The 23,654-nt window shown below is 38.5% G+C and overlaps 1 protein-coding gene across 1 annotated transcript in view; it reads left to right on the forward strand.

The window, feature by feature from the left end:
• The window catches only part of PTPRN2 (protein tyrosine phosphatase receptor type N2), a gene marked incomplete at its 3' end in the record, with an annotated part of 756,267 nt that overhangs the window by 202,715 nt on the left and 529,898 nt on the right, over nucleotides 1-23,654 (forward strand). Inside the window, exons 5-6 of the mRNA XM_083376709.1 lie at nucleotides 618-765; nucleotides 22,551-23,001. Of these exons, the coding sequence (XP_083232835.1) occupies nucleotides 618-765; nucleotides 22,551-23,001 (599 nt within the window). The remainder of the gene's footprint in view (nucleotides 1-617; nucleotides 766-22,550; nucleotides 23,002-23,654) is intronic.

Here is a 23,654-nt window from a genome sequence, read left to right on the forward strand (position 1 = left end):
TTATTCATGAATGTCTATAATCTCTCTCTCTCTCAAGTATCATCATAAAGAGTATGTATACACACACACAAACACACCCACACACACACCCACACACACAGAGAGAGATGTTCACAGCCCCTTTCTTTTTAGACATTCCTAGAAAGTATCATCACGATACTTAAGAACTTCCTAACAAGAAGGGAATATTTAACTTTTTTTAAAAAAAAATGCAGTTCAGTGTCATAACAGCCCTAAAAATGGGGCTTAAATACATTTATTCACAACATGGATTGAAACTCTGCTAAAATGCTTTACAGTTGGTAGGTGTTCCTTCAAATTATTTTGTCATTTTTTAAAAATTTATAAAATAGTTTCTTCCTTTGAGCCTAAAGACTTATTCTAATTATTTTTAAATATGCTTATTAAATTGATTTAATGTTAATATCATGATTTTTTTCCATGACATTTTTCTGCTTTTTAATGCTGCCACTATTCTTTTTTCTTCCATGAAAATGTAAATCATGTATAACATATATATTTCAAATGTTTTAGGTTATTTTTTTAATTATTTTTTTTTATTTTTTAAAAATCTATTGCATGTAGATAATATTGTTTACCTTGATTGTGTCACATAGGATTTCAAAACAGGCACCTGACAGGAATTTGGAAAAAGAAGTGAAGTTTGCCAATTCCCCTCAACAATACCTCGCTTACCTGGATATTCTTTCTCAGTCTAGAGCTCCAAATTTATATTCAACAATAAATGCCAAGTCCCCTTTTAAGGTAAAAGAGCTTAATTCATTTTGCTATTACAATCTGTTTGTATAAAAGTGACACAGTAAATCTTGTTATATTGGGAGTATACTTAGAATTTTGAATCCATGTATTAGGAGCGCTCACAAAATGGCTGATACAGAAATTCATAAAATACCATTTATCAAAAGGTGTGAATCAGCCCACATGATGCTCATCAACATCCCAGTGGGACCTTTATTTGCTGCATATGATGCTTGAAGTTGATGCTTTGCTTTTCATGGTGCCAAATTCCCATTTCATTTGTTTAGATTAAAAATAATTAAAAAGAATCAGTGATCAGCATTTGAAGAGTTTCTGATAGTCCTCATTCTTCATGTGAAACTATAGTACACACACACACACACACACACCCATACAGACATACTATAGGATAGATACACACACACACACACACACAAACATATATTGAGGATTGAACCAGGACTAGTTTGGATATGAGCCTAAGGATTTGGTTTGCAGAAACAACTATATCAAAATGTTAATAAGCAGGTATCTTGTGATGAAATAGCTGAATTTTACAGGAAGATTTTAGGTTACTTTCCTTATCCTCCAAATCCAATTTATAATACTTCTGTTTCAGTATCCTAGCCCCTTTATTATTTGGGTGAGGGCATAGCCTCCACTTCTCATAATATTAGCTTAGTGACCTCAGATTCTTAGTAAGAATGTATTCCGCTTCCTCAAAAAAATGTATTCCACTTCTTGGATAGCTATTGCCACATTATCGACATAGTAAAATTTTTCAGAGTTGGTTTCTGGTAAATCACTAGTATATAGATTAAATAGAAGTGGGGCTAGAACTGATTCCTGTAGCAAGTCATTCTTAATGGGAAAGGATTTATTAGTGGTGCCTCCTATAGTACCTTGAAGTATCAGCTTTTTAACATATAATAACAACATCATCATCATCAACAACAACAACAATAATAATAAAGTTGGAAGGGACCTTGGAGGTCATCTAGTCCAACCCCCTGCTCATGCAGGAAACCCTATACCATTTCAGACAAATGGCCGTCCAGTCTCTTTTTAAAAACTTCCAGTGTTGGAGCATTCACCACTTCTGGAGGCAGGTTGTTCCACTGGTCAAATGTTCTCCAGAAGGCCTGTTACTTTAAGACAGAATAGTTTTCTTCAGCTTGAGTATCAAACCATCAAGCCACACCATGTCAGAAGCTGCAATCAAATTAATAAAAATTATGGAAATTTGGAAACCAACTTTGATGAATGAAGCAAGAACCAGAATTTGCTTACAGCAGCTTCCCTTTGTGTGTAACCCAACCTGGAAAGAAGGGACAACCACCTTCCATCTAAGCAATTGTATAGCAAAGAAACAGCTAAACACAGGGCTTTTTTTCTCATAGAACGCTCAGAACGGCGTTCCTGCACCTTTTTTTTGCAAAAAAAAGAAGCTCCCTTATTGGCTTTCCTAAGCCTATTGCAGGGCTAGCAATCTTGGCTCTTTTTTATGACTCATGGACTTCAACTCCCAGAAATCCTGCTGAGGGAAAAGGGAGAGGTTTCCAAACTGAGCCATGCTGGCTCAGGAATTCTGGGAGTTGAAGTCCTTGAGTCATAAAAGAGCCTGCACTAGAGGAGGACATTAAAATTATTTACAGGATTACTTCTTTAGAAACTAAACTTTTAGAATCTAAAACAGCTAATTCAAAAAGGCCAACAGGAAAGAACCTGTTGGGGGGGGGGAAAGGTCCCTCTATTTTGAAATCCTATTGCAAGAGTAGGCAATCTTGGCTCTTTTTTATGACTTGTGGACTTCAACTCCCAGAAATCCTGAGCCAGCCACGCAGAGGGGAAAGAGAGAGGTTTTCAAGCTGAGCCATGCTGGCTCAGGAATTCTGGGAGTTGAAGTCCTTGAGTCATAAAAGAGCCAAGGTTGCCTACCCTGCACTAGAGGAGGACATTAAAATTATTTACTTCTTTAGGAACTAAACTTTTAGAATCTAAAACAGCTAATTCAAAAAAGCCAACAGGAAAGAACCTCACATTTTTCATCTGCTTCTGTCTTTTGGAAGGTAAAATTAGATAACAAAATAATCTATTTCTTATGTTAACATCTCTGCAATGAAATCAAAGGTAACAGGAAACAAATGAGAAACATTTTTCTCAATGTAATATGTTTAATTTAGCTGATTCTAGAAAAAACCCCAGTATCTTTTGTACACTCTTGAAAACTATTTTGAATCTAAAAAAGTCTTAAGAATGAAATATTCTTAATTTGGACATTACTTTTACTGTTTGGACTGTTGTGCATTTTGAAAAATAGATTATTTAGAATCTAGTTAAGTTGCACTTCAGTCTTTAAATAATTAACCTAGTATATACATAACAATATATGATGTTTTCCCTGGTGAGCTAAACATCAATAACAACATTTATTAAAAAGGCTAAAATAATTTATGGTGATATTATCTGTATATTAAAATTTTGGACAAGCAGTGATCATGTATCCTAGCAAAAGATGTTACATATGTGCATAAGTGTAGTCAGTAGCATATGCCTTTTTAAAAATATCAAACATGCAAAGAAACAAAAATAAGTCCAAAATATCTGTATTACATCCAGAAATGCCAACTTTGCAACCAATATTTCTCATCCATAACTATGGCACCCTAAGGATACCTGCATACATTCAAATGCTTCTCTGGGATCAGTAACGCAGCAGGGATTGCTCTTTCCTTCCAGTAACATATACCTAAAACCAGTTTATCGCATTTGGCAATTGTACTAAAAAAAAAATCTGATTGTCAACCAATATAATTCATTTAATTTGAAATCAAGTGAAAAATTGATTTAAATTATTTTATTAAAACAAATTAATGGCAATTCTTTTATAAGAAGTTGCCTCAAACAAAATGAGTTTGACATGCCTGCTCTTGATAGTTGAATGCTCCAAAATAAATTCTAGACCAGGCCTGTACATGCAGCCTGCCAAGCACCCTTGGACAGAGCACAGACTTTTAAAAAAAGTAATAAAATCACCACCACTGCCCTGAAAGTCATGTTGCCTAGTGCCTCCATGCTTACCATGACCACAAGCTCCAACACTGTAGATGCTCCTCTAGTCACCAAATCATTGATTTGCCCACCAGCATTCCTTTGCAGACCACAAAGATTTTTAATTTATCAGCATGGGCCTTTCCCTTCTACAAGTTGCACAGATCTCTTCTAGATTTTCCTCTTGCCTTTCCGAGTTAACTCCTTGGTCTGTCATTGAGCAAGAATTGACTTTGTAGGGAAGCATATTATCATTTGATGTATATTTAACATATGTTCTACCTTTATTTACCAATTATATAATATTTGTATGCAATCCACATGGCGAGGTTTAATAATAATAAGTTGGAAGGGACCTTGGAGGTCATCTAGTCCAACCCCCTGCTCAGGCAGGAAACCCTATACCATTTCAGACAAATGGCTGGCCAGTCTCTTCTTAAAAACTTCCAGTGTTGGAGCATTCACTACCTCTGGAGGCAGGTTGTTCCACTGGTTAATTGTTCTAACTGTCAGGAAGTTTCTCCTTACTTCTAGGTTGCTTCTCTCCTTGACTAGTTTCCATCCGTTGCTTCTTGTCCTGCTTTCAGGTGCTTTGGAGAATAGCTTGACTCCCTCTTCTTTGTGGCAGCCCCTGAGATATTGGAATACTGCTATCATGTCACCCCTCACCCTTCTCTTCATTAAACTACACATACCCAATTCCAGCAACCGTTCCCTATATGTTTTAGCCTCCAGTCCCCTAATCATCTTTGTTGCTCTTTGTACTCTTTCTTTTTTACATCGTGGTGACCAAAACTGGATGCAGTATTCCAGGTGTGGCCTTACCAAGGCATTGTAAAGTGGTATTAGTACTTCACGTGATCTTGATTCTATCCCTCTGTTAATGCAGCCTAGCACTGTGTTGGCTTTTTTGGCAGCGGCAGCACACTGCTGGCTCATATTTAAGTGATTGTCCACTAGGACTTTGAGATCTCTCTCAGAGTTACTACTATTGAGCAAGGTACCACCTATACTATAGCTGTGCATTTGATTTTTCCTGCCTAAATTAGAACCTTACTTTTTTCACAACTGAATTTCATTTTGTTAGATAGCACCCAGTGTTCAAGTCTGTCCAGATCCTCCTGTATCTTAAGCCTATCTTCTGGAGTATTGGCTATTCCTGCCAGTTTGGTGTTGTCTGCAAATTTGATGAGTTCTCCATCTATCCCCTCATCCAAATCGTTGATGAAGATGTTGAAGAGCACTGGGTCCAGAACAGAGCCCTGGGGCACCCCAGTACACACTTTCTTCCATGTAGATGCGGTTCCATTGAGGACCACACGCTGAGTACGGCCTGTCAGCCAGCTACGAATCCATCTGGTGGTGATGCTATCTAACCCACATTTTTCTATCTTATCAAGTAGTAGGTTGTGATCTACTTTATCAAATGCCTTACTGAAGTCCAAGTAAATTATATCTACAGCATTCCTCTGATCCACAAATTTTGTCACTTGATCAAAGAATGTAATAAGATTTGTCTGGCATGATCTGTTTTTGACAAACCCATGTTGGCTTTTAGTGATAACTTTGTTTGCATCAAGGTGTTCGCTGATTTGTTGTTTGATTATCTTTTCCCGAATCTTCCTAGGTATTGAGGTCAGGCTGATAGGTCTGTAGTTTCCTGGATCTATTTTTCCCCCTTTTTTGAATATGAGAACTACATATTGGGGCAATTTACAATAGAAAAAAATATATATTTAAAATCATAAGATTAAAACATAAAAGCAGGGCTTTTTTTCTCATAGAATGCTCAGAATGGCGTTGCAGCACCTTTTTTTGCACACACAAAAAAAGCTTTTGCACAAGCTATGCTGTTGGCTTTCAAAAGCCTGTTGGCTGAGTGCACCAAAAGACCTGGCTAGCAAACGTTTCTCTAGCTAGTTGTCTGCAGTGAAAGCAAGTAGGCAGGAACTTTGCATTCCTCCCTGCTGCCCAACTACACCATCTCAACTAGGTAAGTAAGAGAGGACAAGGAGTGGGAGGTGGGTTCTGCGGAGTCCATGTGCACTCTATCCTTGTGCTCACCCATGTCAGCCAGTCTGGTGGCCTACCTGGTGCTGGACCTGCACCACCGTTGCCTCACCCTGTGTGCATAAGTGGCCGCCCTGCATCACCTGGCCCGCACCGCCTCCACTGCCCGTCCCACACAGCCTTGCCATATAGAGCAGGCCCTGCTGCTCCCACAGCACCAGCCGTGCCAGCTCCGGCCCCAGGGGGAGCCTGCCGCCAACACCCCTCACACCTGTGACCGCAGCAGCACTGCCCCACCCCACCCACCCCCGCCTCCTGCGCCTGCCAAGATGAGAGTTCCGGCACCTTTTTTTTTTTTTTAGAAAAAAAGCACTGGCTAAACATATCTTTTTGTGGAAAGAGGATAAAACACAACTACCATCCATACCATCTCAGAATATTCTTTGACTGATCCCTTACATTTGGAAAACATTTTGAAGTAATTGGACAAAAATTGAAAACCAGGAATAACTTGATTAGGAAAATCATGGAAACAAATAAATGTGTGGGGAAGAAGTTATTATACCAATAAGACTGATGTTCACCTTAATGACACAATGAGAATAATACCTGGAACCATTAAAACCACACCATTCTCATGGCTCCATATTCTTTCTAACATTGCCCCTCCTGATTTCAGGCAACAACAACAGATACTCCGAGAATGGAATAAGATAAACATGTCATTGACTCTTAGAGATCTTACACTACATAAAATATTAGATTATCTACCTCTCACTAGGCTTAAGTCTAGAAAACCAATTTGGGATAACATATCACAGTCTTACAATCTAGATCAAGAATGGCATTTAAGGTGGGCAACTTTTAATAACCACAATCAAACAGATCATGCAGAGTTGCCCCACAAAATATGGAGCCACCTGAATAGAATCAATACAGGCCATGACAGAACTAAGGCAAAACTCTTTAAGTGATGAAGATTGAGAGCCTGCAATGTGATTGCAGTGATCTGGAACAAACTATAACACATATTACTGAAGAATGTCTCTTCAGGAAATTTCAAGGCACCTGGGTTGATTTTATCATAGACACACCAGAAGCAGTTAGATGGTTAGCTTCCTTAGATATCAAAGTATAACATCTATCCTTGATTCCATATTATGGTGATTTTATTAAAGGCAAAGGTTTCCCCACACATGCGTGCTAGTCGTTTCCAATTCTAGGGGTTGGTGCTCATCTCCGTTTCAAAGCTGAAGAGCCAGCGCTTGTCCGAGGACGTCTCCATGGTCATGTGGCCAGCATGACTAGACGCCAAAGGCACATGGAACACTGTTACCTTCCCACCATAGTGGTCCCTATTTTTCTACTTGCATTTTTACGTGCTTTCGAATTGCTAGGTTGGCAGAAGCTGGGACGAGTAACAGGCGCTCACTCTGTTACACGGCACTCGGGATTCGACCTTCCAAACTGCCGACCTTCTGATCGACAGGCTCAGTGTCCTAACCCACTGAGCCACCGCTTCCCTTGTAGTGATTTTATTATGTCTATGGAAATTCTCAGTCATCCAGTTCATGTTTGTCCCAAAGGTGCTTTTTCAAGAAGTAACTGAAAGTCCAGTTGCCTCTTGAAAAAACAACTTTGGGACATGATTATATTATGGTTTTGCTTTAATTTAATATTTTATCTCTTGTATTGTCCACATATCTCCTTCCCTTCAGCTGTTCAGTCCTATGGCAACTGATAGCTAAAACTGAATGTTCTAATGGCAGAGAAGGGCAAAACAACTCACTGTATCTGTTTGTTTTCTGGCTGATGGGTTAAACCAGAACAGTCTTCCATTTCGATACAGGAGATAAGGGAGGCAACCTTCCAATTGCATTTTGTTCTCTGTAAATGGTTCAGGCTGGAATACATTTCCTCTTAGTCTGCTATTTTTCACAACTGTTGCAAGTGTTACTCAGATAAAATACAGACTGTATTTATAGAACACACTCTCATTCTTGGGTTTGCTAATATGCATGTGTACTGTACATCTTTGTCCTATACTGTGACATAGCATTAGCCAGAATTTGAAAATAGCAAAACAACTTGGTATTTGATCTTATGTGTGAAAACATCCTATCAAGTTCCAGAATAGATAAATAAATTGAAATGACAAGGGTTGTTGTGGTAATGAAGTGATCGAATCTGACAACATATTGATCACATAAAGACAGAAGAGAATTGAAATCAGTTAAAGAATGGGAGGCATATTCACATACAATGTGGAAAACAGATAGTGAAATATTTCATCAAATGTCAGGTGTGAGAAACTAGGAACTAGAGTAGAGTTCAAAGCACTAAAAGTTTATTTCATGCTACCTGTATACAAGAATCTGATCTACTAATACACAAGCCAAACTGGTGCTAGATAAGGATCAATAGAATTCATGGGGGGGGGGGGCTGGACTTGGATGTATTGTGGTAATGTAACAACTTCAAACTGATGCCATGTTTGACCCCGCCCTCGGGTTCCACCTGATCATCTCCTACATCAGGTATACACAAAAGGGTTGCAGACTTTTGGGGGGGGATTAATATTCTAAAATAAAGCACATAAAGTAAAGGATTTTTTCCTGATGAATATGGAAAATATGTTAGTTTGCATAAAATCAACAATTCAGAATAAGATAATAGATGTGCCAGCCATAATGAAAGAAGGCAGCAAAAATGTGTCAGAGTAGTTTAGGAATTAATTAATGGTTTCATTTGCCTCTGGTGCTTTTGGCTTAGCTCGTTTTTGTAACTCCAGTGAAGTGAGGATTTTCTTTGAAGCTGTTGAAAAGTGAAAATGCAAGAGGTGTTTTGGTGAAGCTGTGGATGTCATATGAATCCATAAATCATTCTCTATGCTGGAGCTCTTTAGTAAGGAAGTGTATTATGATGGCACCATTCACTATTATTATTCTGTGTTGCCTTGGAGACAGATACCCAGAGGTGTTGGGTCTGCAGAATAAAAGGTAGTCCTGAAATACACATTTTTAAAAGCACAGTGCAATACTGTCTGCTAAGGGACATACCTAGAAACTGAGATGTACATTTATAGTTTTCTTTGCTCTTTCTCCTTTCTTAAAACACTACAGTTGATTCTGCCCTCAGTAGGTTACTAGCCAAATTGATTAAGGCAAATTTAAATAATTCAGCCTTGGCAAGGAATGGGGCACTTGGGGAGGAAATAAGTACTGCATTAAAGGTAACATTGTGTGATCAGCTTCTGCATCTGCAAGGGGAAGAATCTGAGTGAGTGAGTGAGTGTCGCCTTACTCCTGCTCTACGTTGCTTAGAAACGCTGCTCCGACCCATTATTCCACTGTCTCCTCCAGCCTAAGCCAATAACACTAGAGTCATGATTAGGGCTTGCTCGTTTTGTAACAACTGTCTAAAGATACCAATCCATTACCAGTAATATTTGACTTATGGCTGTTTATTCAGCAACTATTGGAGGTTATAATGGTGCTGAATGAATAGTGATGATTATGACTGGTCCTTGGACTTCTAGCTATCACAGCACCCCCCTGGTCATGTGATTGTGACTTGGGAATGAAGAAGTCCCGTTATATCATATTGCTGGGCCAGGTTGGGCATGGGCTTCCTGGCATGATACAGAACAAACAACCTCTGATCAGTGGCATGCTAGGAAACCCGGCCCCAACTTGGCTCAGCAGCATAGTGCAAAGCAGCTTCTTGATGCAATCTCATCAGCAGCAGGAGCAAGAAGACCGCAAAGATTACTTGGGATGGCAGTGTAGGGCAGCAGGGTGACAAAAGGGCATAGATTGGGAAGAGATAGGTAGCTGGGGATGGGGGGTTGGAAGCAAACCTTTACTTCAATTGGCTCTCTACCATTTAAGTAGAACTCAGGCAGTCAACAGGAGGCAAACATATTAAATACTTGTGTAATTGTTATTTTAGATTCCAGGCAGAAGTGGAACTTTCTGCTCTTGTAGACTAAGGGGCAATTGCTCATTTCATCTAGAAACAGTACCGAAATTAGGGTTGCCTACTCAAACTTTAGAAATGGTAGCTGAGGCAATTGAAGAACAACCATTAAAAGCAGGGCCAATTTTAGAGAATAGCTCCTTTGCAGTTGACAGTCAAAGATCAAACTGTTCATAAAGCTTTTTGTAAGTGCCTCCTTCCAAAGGCCCATCATTTGGGAACATAATGACTTCTGATGCACTATCCAGAAGTGAGTTGACTACCAGGGATATTCTCATTCTCTTCCCCTAAATGCCAGCAGCATCACATACAAGCAGTGCAAGTTTACTTCCCCATTCCAAGAACAAAGGAGGATTGGCACTACCAGAAAAATATGCAGATTTGCAAATATGTTTGGAGAGAAAAAGGCAGCCATAGTACACCCACTTCCCCATCGATCATGTAATTTCAACATCAGTTGGAAGCCAGAAAACCAAATCCTAGCAAACAGTTGCATTCTGGGAGATGGGTGGCTATGTAAATTTGATTAATGTGCAAAGACATTAGACATTCTGAAGTAATTTCGGGATGCCAGCATAAAAAAAAAAATTAGTCTACCCTTCAGACTCAGCAGAAACTGCACGAACACTTTTTGTGCCCTTAAATCAGGGAGAACAGCAGTCATTCTGAAAGGAAAGGAGGGAACCCCCCCATGTGTACCATTCATGACTACTCAATAGATAATCCTTAATGGAACTGCTTCTACCTAGAGGGAAATATGCAGTGGAGTATCCCAAGGCTCTGTCTTAGGCCCAGTACTCTTCAATAGTTTCATAAATGACTTAGATAAGGGGAGAGGAGGGGAACTTGGAGGAATAGCCAACACTCCAGAAGATACGCTTAAGAGCCAGAAGGATCTCAATAGATGTGAATATTCAGCTCTATTGAACAAAATGAAATTCAATGGTGAAAAAAGTAAGGTTCTACATGTAGGCAAGAAAAACCAGATGTATAGATGGTACTTGGCTCAATAACATCCCAAAGATGCTTTTTCACAAGGCAATTAGATGTTCTTGTTTTTCTTTGAAGATGTTTCGCTTCTCATCCAAGAAGCTTGTTCATGTCTAATTAGATGGTGGGGGGTATTGTGTAGTGGTTTTTTTTGAGGCATTAACCTCAATAATACAACACAATTTATTGCAGAATAAACAGGACTGACTGCAACCGACAGAATGACACCTATTTATACTTGCTGCCTCTAGGCGGTGACCAATCAAATCAAAAGCTGGTTTCCCACCCAAATCCAAACTTCAGCTTCCCTCCAAAACAGTTGGAGACACATTTAAATCAAACACATTAAGCCTTAATAACAATACATAACAGGGGGAATGGAAAGATTTATACTCCTTGAAAACAGCTGGTCATTTGCATTCTTTTAGAAAGTCATTGATGCCACCTGGAGGTTTATTTGTGTCGGCAGGGTCACCTGAGTAGTACAAATGGGTGTGGAGCCTTTTTGGAACTGTTGAAAGGACTGTGTTGAAGACTGGAGACAGATAATATTGTATCCCTTCCCTTCTGTTGAGAGAGGGCTGTTCAGATTTGACAAAAATGACCTCTTTGACCCCTCTTTCAAACCAGTGGTCCTCTGTCCAAAATGTGGATTTTGCTATCTTCAAAAGAATGGCTGAGTCTTGTGCTGATGGGTTTGTTCTCCTATTTCGTGCAATGCATTTATGAAGTGATTATTTTGTTTCTTCAAAGTACAGATCTGCACATGGCTCACTCCATGGTACTGCATTTACCACATTGCTCAATAATAGCAATTGCTAGAGGACCTTGGAGTACTAGTAGACAATTGCTTAAATATGAGCCAGCAGTGTGCTGCAGCTGCCAAAAAAGCCAACACAGTCCTAGGCTGCATTAACAGAGGGATAGAATCAAAATCACGTGAAGTATTAGTACCACCTTATAATGCCTTGGTAAGACCACACTTGGAATATTGCATACAGGTTTGGTTTCTATTATATAAAAAAGATGTTGAGACTCTAGAAGGAATGCAAAGAGCAACAAAAATGATTAGGGGACTGGAGGCTAAAACGTAAGAAGAACAGTTGTAGGAACTGGGCTCTCGTCTAATGAAGTCTAATGATGGAAACTAATCGAGGAGAGAACCAACCTAGAACTGAAAAATATTCTGATAATTAGAACAATTAATTAGTGGAGTAACTTGCCTCTAGAAATTGTTGGTGCTCCAACACTGAAGACTTTTAAGAAGAGATTGGACAACCATTTGTCTGAAATGGTATAGGGTTTTTTGCTTGAGCAGGTGGTTGGACTAGAAGACTTGCAAGGTCGCTTCCAACTCTGTCATTCTGTCATCTGTGTTTTAGTCAAATATATTGCAAAAAATATGGGAGAACAACTTATTTTCCAAGCTAGAAAAATGTGTGTTTGACCTGCCTCAATTTGGGTTACAGAATCACCACAGAAGGCATACAGATGAATCCAGCAAAGAGTTAGTCTATTCTGTTGTGGTATCCTCCTCTTCAACCACCCCATAATGTGAAAGATGTGAATAGTTTCCTGGATTTTGCTAACTTCTACAGGAAACTCATCCCCAGTTTTGCTCACCATTTATGACTGTTCCAGCTCCAAAGAAAAGTTTGGTGATTCTCCTGATAGATCCAAGAGCAAGCAGCAAATGAGTTGAAACAACTCTATTTCTCAACCTTTCCTCTACCACCCTCATACTTCCCACCCCTTTGTGGTGCAGACAGACACTTCAGATGTAGTGTTAGGAACAGTCCTGCTCCAGGTGGAGAAGGAAAAGGAGAGACAGATTTACTACCATGTGCCTTTAATTCCTGAGTGCTCCTCCAAGCAGAAATGAACTATATTTTCAAAAAGGAATCACTGGCGGTAAAAATGTCTTTCAACAATGGAGACATCTGTTGAACAGAGGGAGGGGTAGGAGGTTAGGAAAAAATCCTTCCTAGTTTCCTGCATTGCCAAGGAGATGGGGGAGGAATGTTTTTTCAGTCTTTCAAGATTATGTCAATGTAGTTTTACAATAAAATATAATTAGTTCAACTGGTTTTGTTACCTTCCTATTTTGCCACTGGATGCTGGTGATAATATAATGGTGCATTTGATATTATCTAATATTTATGTAAGCAATATAATTCTTATCATTTATATTATGGAAACAGGGCAATACTTTATTGTAGTCCACAGGAGATTTATAACGTGTTTTTAAGGCAAAGTGATATGAAACACTAAGTATGATAACTGTTAAGCATTAGCTTAGGATATTGATTAAAAGTGCTACCTAATTAATATGCAGTGATTCCCCAGATAATATGCAGCTGTAAAGCCTTCTTTAAAATGTTTTTATTCCACCTGGCTAAATTAGGAGTAAGATCTTGAAAGGTGATAATGATAGAAATTTGCATTTTCTTTCCTTTCCCAGTTAAAAAACAACCCCTAAGCTTAACCAATCTCTGACATAGGTTATTATCACCTGCTCAGCATGAAGGTTCAAATAAATAACTCTTCACTTTCAGTTTAAATAAATGTTTATGGCCAAGTGGTACTATTTATCATGAATTTCAGAAAAGCATAAACATCTGGTGGTTTCCCAAAGGTGCTTTAGAATAGAATAGAGCTGGAAGGGACCTTGGAGGTCTTCTAGTCCAGCCCCCTACTCAAGCAGGAGAACCTATACTGTCTCAGACAGGTGAATATCTAGTCTCTTCTTAAAAATCTCCAGTGATGGAGCGCCCATGATTTCTGGGGGCAAGCTGTTCCACTGGTTAATTGTCCTCACTGTCAGGAAGTTTCTCCTTAGTTCTAGGTTGTTTCTCTCTTTGGTCAGTTTCCATCCATTGCTTCTCGTCCTGCCCTCTGATCTTTGAAGAATAGTTTGACACCTTCTTCTTTGTGGCAGTCTCTCTGTTTCTTCTTTTCTTTAGATTAGCTTTAGATTGCTTTCCCAAAAGGCAACTGGATTTTCTTGATTTTTTTTCTTGAATACATTTTGCTTCTCATCCAAAAAGCTTCTTCTATTCTCTTGGATGAGAAACAAAATGTTTTCAAGGAAAACATCAAGAAAGACCAGTTACCTTTTGAAAAAAGCACCTTTGGGGCAACCATGACCTGGATGATTGAGAATCTTTATAAATACCTGCTGGTGCATGAAATTGGTCAAGTGCAGGGGTAGGCAACCTTGGCTCTTTTATGACTCATGGACTTCAACTCCCAGAATTCCTGCTGACTCAGGAATTCTGGGAGTTGAAGTCCATGAGTCATAAAACAGCTGAGGTTGCCTACCCCTGGTCTAGTGACCGTTAAGGCATGAGGCCAGAAAGGAGGAGACTGTGAGTTCAAGTCCCACCTTATAGATGAAGCCCCTTGGGTGACCTTGGGCCAGTCACTCTCTCTCAGCCCAGCCCACTCCCAGGATTGTTGTGGGCAACATAGGAGGAGGGAGGTGTGTTGCATATGTTTTCTACATTGAGTTATTAGTAAAAATAAGAGTCAGGATATAAATAAAATAAAATCTATAGGATTTAATTTCTTGTGATTTATATACACACATATAGTTCAGTGTTTAATATAAGGGACGTGGTGGCTCAGTGGGTTAGGATGCTGAGCTTGTCGATCAGAAGGTCGGCAGTTTGGCGGGTCGAATCCCAAGTGCCGTGTAACAGAGTGAGCATCTGTTACTCATCCCAACTTCTGCCAACCTAGCAGTTCGAAAGCACGTATAAATGCAAGTAGAAAAATAGGAACCACTACGGTGGGAAGGTAACAGCGTTCTGTGTCCCTTTGGCATCTACTCATGCTGGCCACATGACCACGGAGACGTTCTTGGACAAGTGCTGGCTCTTCGGCTTTGAAACGGAGATGAGCACCGGCCCCTAGAGTTGGAAATGACTAGCACGCATGTGCGGGGGAACCTTTACTTTACCTATGATATAAGCAGACAAATGTGAATTTACCAAAAGATGGACTATTTATTTAAAAGGCAATCTATGTGATAAAACAAATGATTGGTAGATGCCTTCTACTTTAACTGCATTTACAGCAAAACAGATAATTCCTCATTTGGTAATCAGCCTGTAATCTATCCCATTATGTAGCAATTGTACAATCAGGCTTCAAAGGTAAAATCATTACAAGGTTTCATCAAAAAAAGAGTCTTGGATCCTTCCCCCCACCCCCTTCTTTTGGTTTATCATCTGTATTCTGTATGATGCCTTTAACTAGAAGGTGTTAATTAGCAGCCTTCATTATGCAGTTCCTCTGAAGTAGCTTTTAGAATTATTTCAAAGCTTCAGTGTATATTAAAAAAGGTTATGTAAGAGTCTTAGCATGATGAACTATCTTCTCTTGTAAATCATTGGTGGTTTCATTATATATTAACAGCAATTACTCTTAGGGCTGTTGGTTGCTTAATGTTACCCTTGCTTCTGAAGCTGGCAAGAGATAAGTAAAAGAGAATAGAAAATCATTTAAATGATTTTATGCATGTAATTCAAAAAAACCTAACATTTTCTAGTGTAGCCGAGGAAATGGAATACATGCCATGAACTCCAGTTGATACCTTTCTGTAATATAACAGCATTTGGGGAGGGTGTAAAATAAAGATTTATGTGATATGAAGAATCTTATGATTAGGTCATATATATTCTGAATAGTTTTTGATAACGAAATGTACTAATTGTGAATCAGATCAACAAGGTATTAAAACATCAAAACTATACGTGCAGCTTTCTGTTTGTTAAAATACTTCGCTGTGGCATCATCAAGTTCTGTCCTCTTCATTCTCATCAATCTTTGTCTGGGAAATATTACATGCCAGTTTCCCACAAACTGGTTTTGGATCATACATTTGGGACTTCAACTTCCTTTAATCCCCTTAAATTTTCATTCAGCACAACTGTTGACAGTGTTTTAGAGCAGGGCTCCCCAAATCCTGGGCTGCAGCCCACAACTGGGCTGTGGCCTATTTGGAACCGGTCCTCATGACTGCATACCCAGGCCAGCCCACCTCTTGAGCAAGCTGGTTCCTCTCTCCCACCTGCTGGGATGCCAAGCCATTAGGGCTGGGGACTTATTCTGTACCAGCCTGCTACCGGCCCTGCAGAAAAGGCAGGGACAACCCCTTTACAAAGTGCAAGAGGCTGGAATTAAGCCTGCCAAATTTATTAACATAAAACAGAGCAAAACAAAACACCAACCATGAAACAGGAGCTATGAAACAGGAACTAATCAAGTGGTTGCCTTCAGCAAACCAGCCCTCCCACGCATTCCCCTTTTATACAGTTCAGGGCGTGGCTTCTCTCTGCCTCCTTCCGAGGTGCCCCATTGCCTTCCTCTGTTTACTCCTGATTGACTGCCTCCTGTGTCGGGCGTCCTTGAATAGGGCCAGCTGTGGGTCATCTTCATCCACGCTGTCAGGCTCACACAGCTGGGTCTCTGTCATGACCAGGTGGGAGGGGCCTGGCTGAGGGCTCTCATCAGCAAGATTTTCAACCCCCTCAGCAAGTTCTTCAACACCCCCCTCCTCCTCCTCTGAGTCGTCCGACCCAACTGCCGAACCCACAGGCTGACCCTGAATCACAACAGGGACTGCTACTTTAGAAAAAGCGAACATATACTGTATCTTGGCATATTTCCACAGCCCATCAGAATGCTCAGTAGCAACCCATTCCCATAACTACAAAAGGGAATTCGTATTATTCTTAATCTTCTCAAAAATAGGTTCTAAAAAGTATTAAAGGCTGAAGGCAAGAGAGCGTTTAACTATCTATGGGGGGGGGGGTTTCCCCAAAGTTTTGAAGTAGTGATTGTTTTTCTAATTTATCACTATTAAATTATTTATAAAATTTTGGTGGAAGGCGATTTTACTGATGAATAAACTAACAAAAAAGACAAAAATAGAATCTCTGTACTCTCTAAGGCTCAAATTCTTCACTCTGATAAACACTAACATTTTAAAAATTTATTGGACTAATCGCCCTCCTATGATTGCCTGCAATCAGGCAGAATTTCAATCAGTTCTGCTGCTTCATGATCCAAACCCTCATTTTAATATTATGCAATACTTAGGTCCAGTTGTGCAATTTTAACTTTGGAGATTTTATTTCATTTTTATATTTTACTTTAGACACATGGCTGTTTTCTTGCTGCTTCTGCCTGAGAAATATGCAAGTTCTTCAGCAGTAAGAGGAGAAAATTGCTAACAAAATCAAACCAGAGATTTGCTGCCAGAGATCATGCAAACTAGCATGAATGACTATTTAAGGATATACCTATCTAGAGCTTGTGATAAACAGATTTGTTTACTGTATGCGACTTCTGATTACAATCTCCAACGAACTGTTTTAGTCTTAAGATCAATAAACAAGAAATGTCTTGTTTCTTGAGGCCAAGAACTCATAGTTTTCTGGTTTCTAAGCCAGCAACTTAACCTTTACACCAAACTAGTTCTCAAATTGGCATGACATCCATTAAGCTTTTATAAATTATATTGAAAGTTTCATATATTGATATAATATGTTCTAATATTTAAGAAAGAAAAATGCTTACAAGCTGCTAAACTTTGCCAGTATGAAATATGCAAAGGCAAAATTATGCATAATAAGAAGTCAAGATTTAATCTCATTGGATATTTCTTTGATGAAAACCAATTAATTTTACTCTCTTTCACAAGCCCTTCTCAAAAAGTGGAGCTAAGTTGGGCACTTTCTAACTGTCAACTACAGAATCCAAACAAAATTTCATTAGTTGTGGACATTACTAGTCTCAAAAATTATTTTCTCATTTAAAATGAATACTCGATATCTCTTTCCAAATGCAATTTTAAATCCCTAATTAGGGTAAAGATAATTAAATTACTTCTAGTAGTTACTTTTTCATGTAGTGCACCATCATTTTTGTTGATGACATCTGAGAACCTTTTTTTATCCTTTTTCAAAAAAAAATGGATGGCTTCTCACATAAGCCTGTAGCACATTTTTTAAAAATAGTAACATGATAACGTCAGTATTTTGTTTGTTAAATTCTTCAAGGCAACATTATTTAAATAGACAAACTTAAATAATAATAATAATAATAATAATAATAATAATAATAATAATAATAATAATTCATTGTTTTAATATTCATCTATAATGGTATATGGGAAAATCCTAGGGTAAGGGTAGGCAACCTTGGCTCTTTTATGACTGGTGGACTTCAATGCCCAGAATTCCTGAGCTAGCCATGCTGAGGGAAAAGGGAGAGGTTTCCAAGCTGAGCCATGCTGGCTCAGGAATTCTGGGAGTTGAAGTCCATGAGTCATAAAAGAGCCAAGGTTGCCTACCCCTGGCCTAGAGAAATAGGGTGAAGAGATGCTGCTTATGGAATGGTCAACTAAGAGAGTCCATAATCATGACTGGAGAATGGGTGGAGCAAGAGGCTTAGAAGGGATCCTCCCTGATTTCTCAGATTGTAAAGGCAATGGCAGGAGGTTTGTACTTCCAAGATTTTGTCACTGTAACTTTGCAATAAAGTAGATTTAGCCTTTCTGGTCTACCTGGTAACGCTGACACCATCATCTTATGAATCAGAAATCACTTTTTGAGCCTTTAATGTATAGTATCACAGTATCTGGTGATGATAGGTGGCAAATCAAGTTTCTTCATAAAAAGTCTACAGAAAACTGAGTAAAAAATGACATTCAGTTGACTTGTTTATCTTTCATGTCAGGTAAAGTTTGCTTATGATTTTAACTAGTGACATTTTAAATGGTAGTGAATTTTCTTGAGTTCCTTATGTACTCTCTAGATAATTAAATTACTTCTAGTAGTTACTTTTTCATGTAGTGCACCATCATTTTTGTTGACGACATCTGAGAAGCTATTTTAGCCACTTAAATGTGAATACTCTAATATTCACCAGTTTGAAAGGAATGAAATAATGTGCACCTCTTTGACATTTTCTTTCTGATGGGTCACTTGCTTATCTAAAGTTAGTGGGTGGTATGTCATAGTCAATCTGACTTTATATTTCAAGATAATGGTCTGTTCTTTTTGTTCATGTGGAATATTATCTAGGTCATTTACATCATTCATGGTGGGTCAACAAAAGTATATTTTGGAATATATGAAAAAATAAAGTTTATCCTCATTCAAGTGATAGTTCAACTTAACAAGTAGTTTAGAAATATTAGTAGGAAAACCTGAGTGAATATTAACTCCATCTGCTCAAAGCATATTCAATCATTTCTTCCATTGTGGAATTGAAAGGAACATTCAGCAATTGCTATATTGTAAACTATCAAAACATATCATGGATTTAGAATAGAAAAGTGGGTTGCTTCCAAACTAAGATAATTACAGTTATTTCCTATTAGAACAAATTATTGGATTAGGTTAAGTCACAACAACATTTTGCATGATTCACATTGCCATACAACAAATGCAGTTAAATTAATTGCAGCATACTTTTTAATAAGAAACTATGATGTAGCTTTAATATTATTTTAAGATTAAATCATCTTTTGACAAACATGATTTATTCTTTTTCTGCAGTTATCATTTAGGTTTATGTACACCAGGTTATCTGGCAGTATTTTAATACAGTATTATTTTTCATAAGAGTTTCTCATATGGGGCTGCCCCTGAAGACCACTCGGAGGCTTCAGCTGGTGCAGAATGCAGCCGCGCGAGTTGTGATGGGAGTCTCCCGATACTCCCATGTAACACTTTTTTTCCGCGAGCTGCATTGGCTTCCAGTTGCCCTCCAGGTGAGATTCAAGGTGCTGGTGATGACCTATAAAGCCCTAAATGGCATGGGCCCAGATTACCTAAGGGAGCACCTGCTGCCAGCGTCAATTTCCCATCATCCTGTGCGCTCCCACAGGGAGGGCCTCCTCAGGGTACCACTGGTCAAGGATTGCCGACGGGCGATCCCTAGGGGGAGGGCGTTCTCTGTGGGTGCACCTGCCCTATGGAATCAACTGCCAACGGAACTCCAGACTGCCCCCGACCTTCATTCATTTCGCCGGGACCTAAAAACCTGGCTCTTTGAGCTATCTGGTCTGGACTGAGGGGCTTAATGTTTTTAAATTGTGATTTTAATTTTTGCGGCTAGACTTAATTTAATTTAATTTTAATTTTATATTGTATTGTTTTTAAATTTTGCCTTGTAAACCGCCCTGAGTCCTTTGGGAGTAGGGCGGTATATAAACCAAATTAATAATAATAATAATAATAATAATAATAATAATAATAATAATAATAATAATAATAATATAATACCAATATATAATTACTTATGTGTAATAGTCACAAGCAACTATAAGCATTTGGACATGATGATCTTGTTCAGAAAAGATCAAAGGTTTGATGCCCTTATTAATATAATTTTGGACCAAATGTAACTTTTTCAGTATTGTTCTATGTATCTCCCATTCCACAAAAGTGGGAAGTTGGCCAGAATATTGTAGGAGAAGGACTAGTAAAACCAGGGAGAGGATTAAAATGAGAGATCAGCCTAGAATCCCTATGTTGCAACAAAGAACACTGGTTGAGGAGTTCTGGGAATTGAAGTCCACAAGTCATAAAAGAGCCAAGTTTGAAGACTCCTGGTCAAGGTTGTCCCACTTTGTATTGTTGGTATATCATTGAACTTAATTTCCACTGTTTTGCAATGAAAAAACAAAATAGTGAATTTTCCCTACAACAATGACAAGGAGTACTGAATAATACTAAGCTTCTGTCCAGGCAATATTTTGCAAATGATTGTTTTAAATTTAATACTGCAACTGCAGGTTACATATGTGCATACATATTTTCAACCTCTGTGACTTTGGACTGATTGCCAGAAGTGAGGATATTTTCCAGCTAGGCTTTACTATTGTTTATATCATATTTTTAATTAGGATTTTTTGAATAGCGTTTCAGGCTGGTGGATTGTGACCTGGCAAGCTGTTCTCTTGATACCAGCTTAGCATGCGATTGACACTTCCACTCAATTTGTATATGACTGCTTGAGGTTTCTGTCTTGTTCTTGTCAACAGACTCGTTTGCTGAAAGAATGTCATGGATTTTTCTTTTTTTAAACTCTTGTATTTTAGAATGTTGAGACTTTTCTCTCTGTGTTTAAAATCCATACTCAGTGATCCAGACTGTATCTTTTGGAAACATGAAGACCTCCAAGATCTCTTCCAACCCTGTTATTCTATGTTTTGTGTTCAATAAGGTTTTGTGTCATAGGAACAGAGTACTCTGCCTTAGCAGATTGCTTAGGTTTGGTTGTCTTGTCATATGGAAAAGTGGAACCATGATGGGAAAAGTGATATTGAAAGAACCGCAATCTTTCTGAAAAGGATCTTCTGATCACAGAGAAGCGTCCGTGAAACAGCCCATTTGCCTTTCCTTTCATTGCATTCCAAAATAATAATAATCTCTTCCTCTTCAGGAATAATTGGGGAATATTCAGAATTGGGCAATGATGTCCTATTGTGCATCTGCGTTTCTGCAAATAAACTTCAAAAATGCAATTTCTATATGTTCATCTTCAAGCCAGTATTAATTTAGTTTCAACCCACATTATTTCTTCTATATTGTGTACCATTCTGGATGTGAATTATATTGCTGAAATAATGTTCAAAGATACATTAGAAAACAACTAAAATGTTTTGAATTTAAGTTATTTAGATTTGGATTGATTGATTGCATGATGTAATGTTATGTGGGAATGACCTTGGAAGACACTGGGAGACACTGGGAGGATATGGTGGCTAGTCAACAATCCGACAAGGGGCTGGGAGTCTGCAACTGCCTAAGGGCAGAGAAAGAAACTCAGAAAGGATCCTTCTTAACTTATCAGGATGCAAAAAGAAATGGTGAAAGATTTGTACTTTCAGACTGAAAGATTCTGTTAATGTAGCCTTACATTAAAGCAGAATTAGCTCATTTGGTCTGTTTCCTGCCTGCTTTGCCTGGGAAGGCTGACATGTGCCATCAAATTATTGCTAACTCTTACGACCACATGGATTTTTCTTCATATTGTTTAAATTTTACCATTACCTTAATAATAATTCATAGGATTTTTTTTCTGGATTTCTGGTTATTTTTCATAACTTTTAACTTTAGGACCATACAGATTGCCAGGGCTTTTTTCCTCACAGAATGCTCAGAAAGGAGTTCCGGCACCTTTTTTGGATGGAATCTTGTAGGGTAGGCAAGGCGGGTTGTATGACATGTGTGAGTTCCAGCACCTTTTTCTTTTACAAAAAAAGCACTGCAGATTGCTGATATATTCTTTCCATTTCTTTAGTATATTTCTGCTTCATTTTCATAGATTTGGAATTTTCTTTGCATTTTAGAATGAAAGAACACGAGAATTTTAATTTTAATTAAACTTAAGATCAAGCTTCTATCATTCTGAATGCTCAGCAACCAGAAAGATGGAACAGTTAAGATATTAGTTTCAATGGCTTCATAAATCCCTCTTTAAATATAGGAAAACTAGATTGGTAAAGTATCCCTATGTCCTAGTGCAAAATAAGCAAACCATAAGGCATGTTTTTATATTATATATAAAGGTTGAAAAGAGTCAGTTGATAAATATAACATAGATTATCTTCTCTCTGCCCAAAACAAAAAAAATCAGCTATATGCATTCCTACAAAGTTGAATTTTATAGTCATCATGTTGCTTGATTATAATAGATTGACCTAAGAATAATTCTAATGCAATTTACCTTTTTTCTGTTAGGTTGGCAATATTCCATCAAGGACCATGATCAACTATATGATGCAGAATTCTAAAGGAAAAACACCTTCTATGACCTATACAGTACCTGTTCATTCAAAGTATATTGAAAACATTCCTGCAAGGACCTTCAGCAAATCACAGATGGATACATTTCAACTAAAACCTGAAGAACAATTAGACAGGAACAATCTATTGATGACACTTAATGCATATATCACTCAGAAATTATCAGCCAAAAACCTTGATGGACATTCATCTGTTAGCAGGACTAAAGAAACTTCTCCTTATGGCAATAGGGCTAAACCTCTTCAGGATCAGTTTGATGGAATAATATCCAAAGAAAAGCTAGGAAGTTTTGAGGTGAAACCACAGTTTCTACAGAGGCCAGTATCTGGATTGGTTCCTGGATCTACAAAAAATGATTTGAAGCTTTCTCTAAGTCCAATAGATGGTAAGGGATTCAAATACATTACATGTATATGCTTGTTCATCTTATTTTTGTTTCTGTTTCCTTTTAATTCAGTGATTTTCAAGTGGTGTTCAGGGAACCCTGGGGTTCTTTTGTTGTTGTTGTTAGTTGTGAAGTCATGTCGGACCGATCGCGACCCCATGGACAATGTTCCTTCAGGCCTTCCTGTCCTCTACCATCTTCTGGAGTCCATTTAGGCTCATGCCTATTGCTTCAGTGACTCCATCCAGCCACCTCATTCTCTGTCGTCCCATTCTTCCCTTGCCCTCAACCTTTCCCAGCATTAGGCTCTTCTCCTGTAAGTCCTTCCTTCTTATTAGGTGGCCAAAGTATTTGAGTTTCAACTTCAGGATCTGGCCTTCTAAAGAGCAGTCAGGGTTGATCTCCTGTAGGACTGATTAGTTTGATTGCCTTGCAGTCCAAGGGACTCGCAGGAGTCTTCTCCAGCACCATAGTTCAAAGTCTTCAATTCTTTGGTGCTCAGCCTTTCTTATGGTCCAACTTTCACAGCCATACATTGCAACTGGGAAGAACATAGTCTTTACTATACGCACTTTTGTTGACAGGGTGATGTCTCTGCTTTTTAGTGTGCTGTCTAGATTTGCCATGGCTTTCCTCCCCAGGAGCAAGCATCT

The sequence above is a fragment of the Vipera ursinii genome, assembly GCF_947247035.1.
Source record: "Vipera ursinii genome assembly, chromosome: Z".
Lineage (NCBI taxonomy): Eukaryota > Metazoa > Chordata > Lepidosauria > Squamata > Viperidae > Vipera > Vipera ursinii.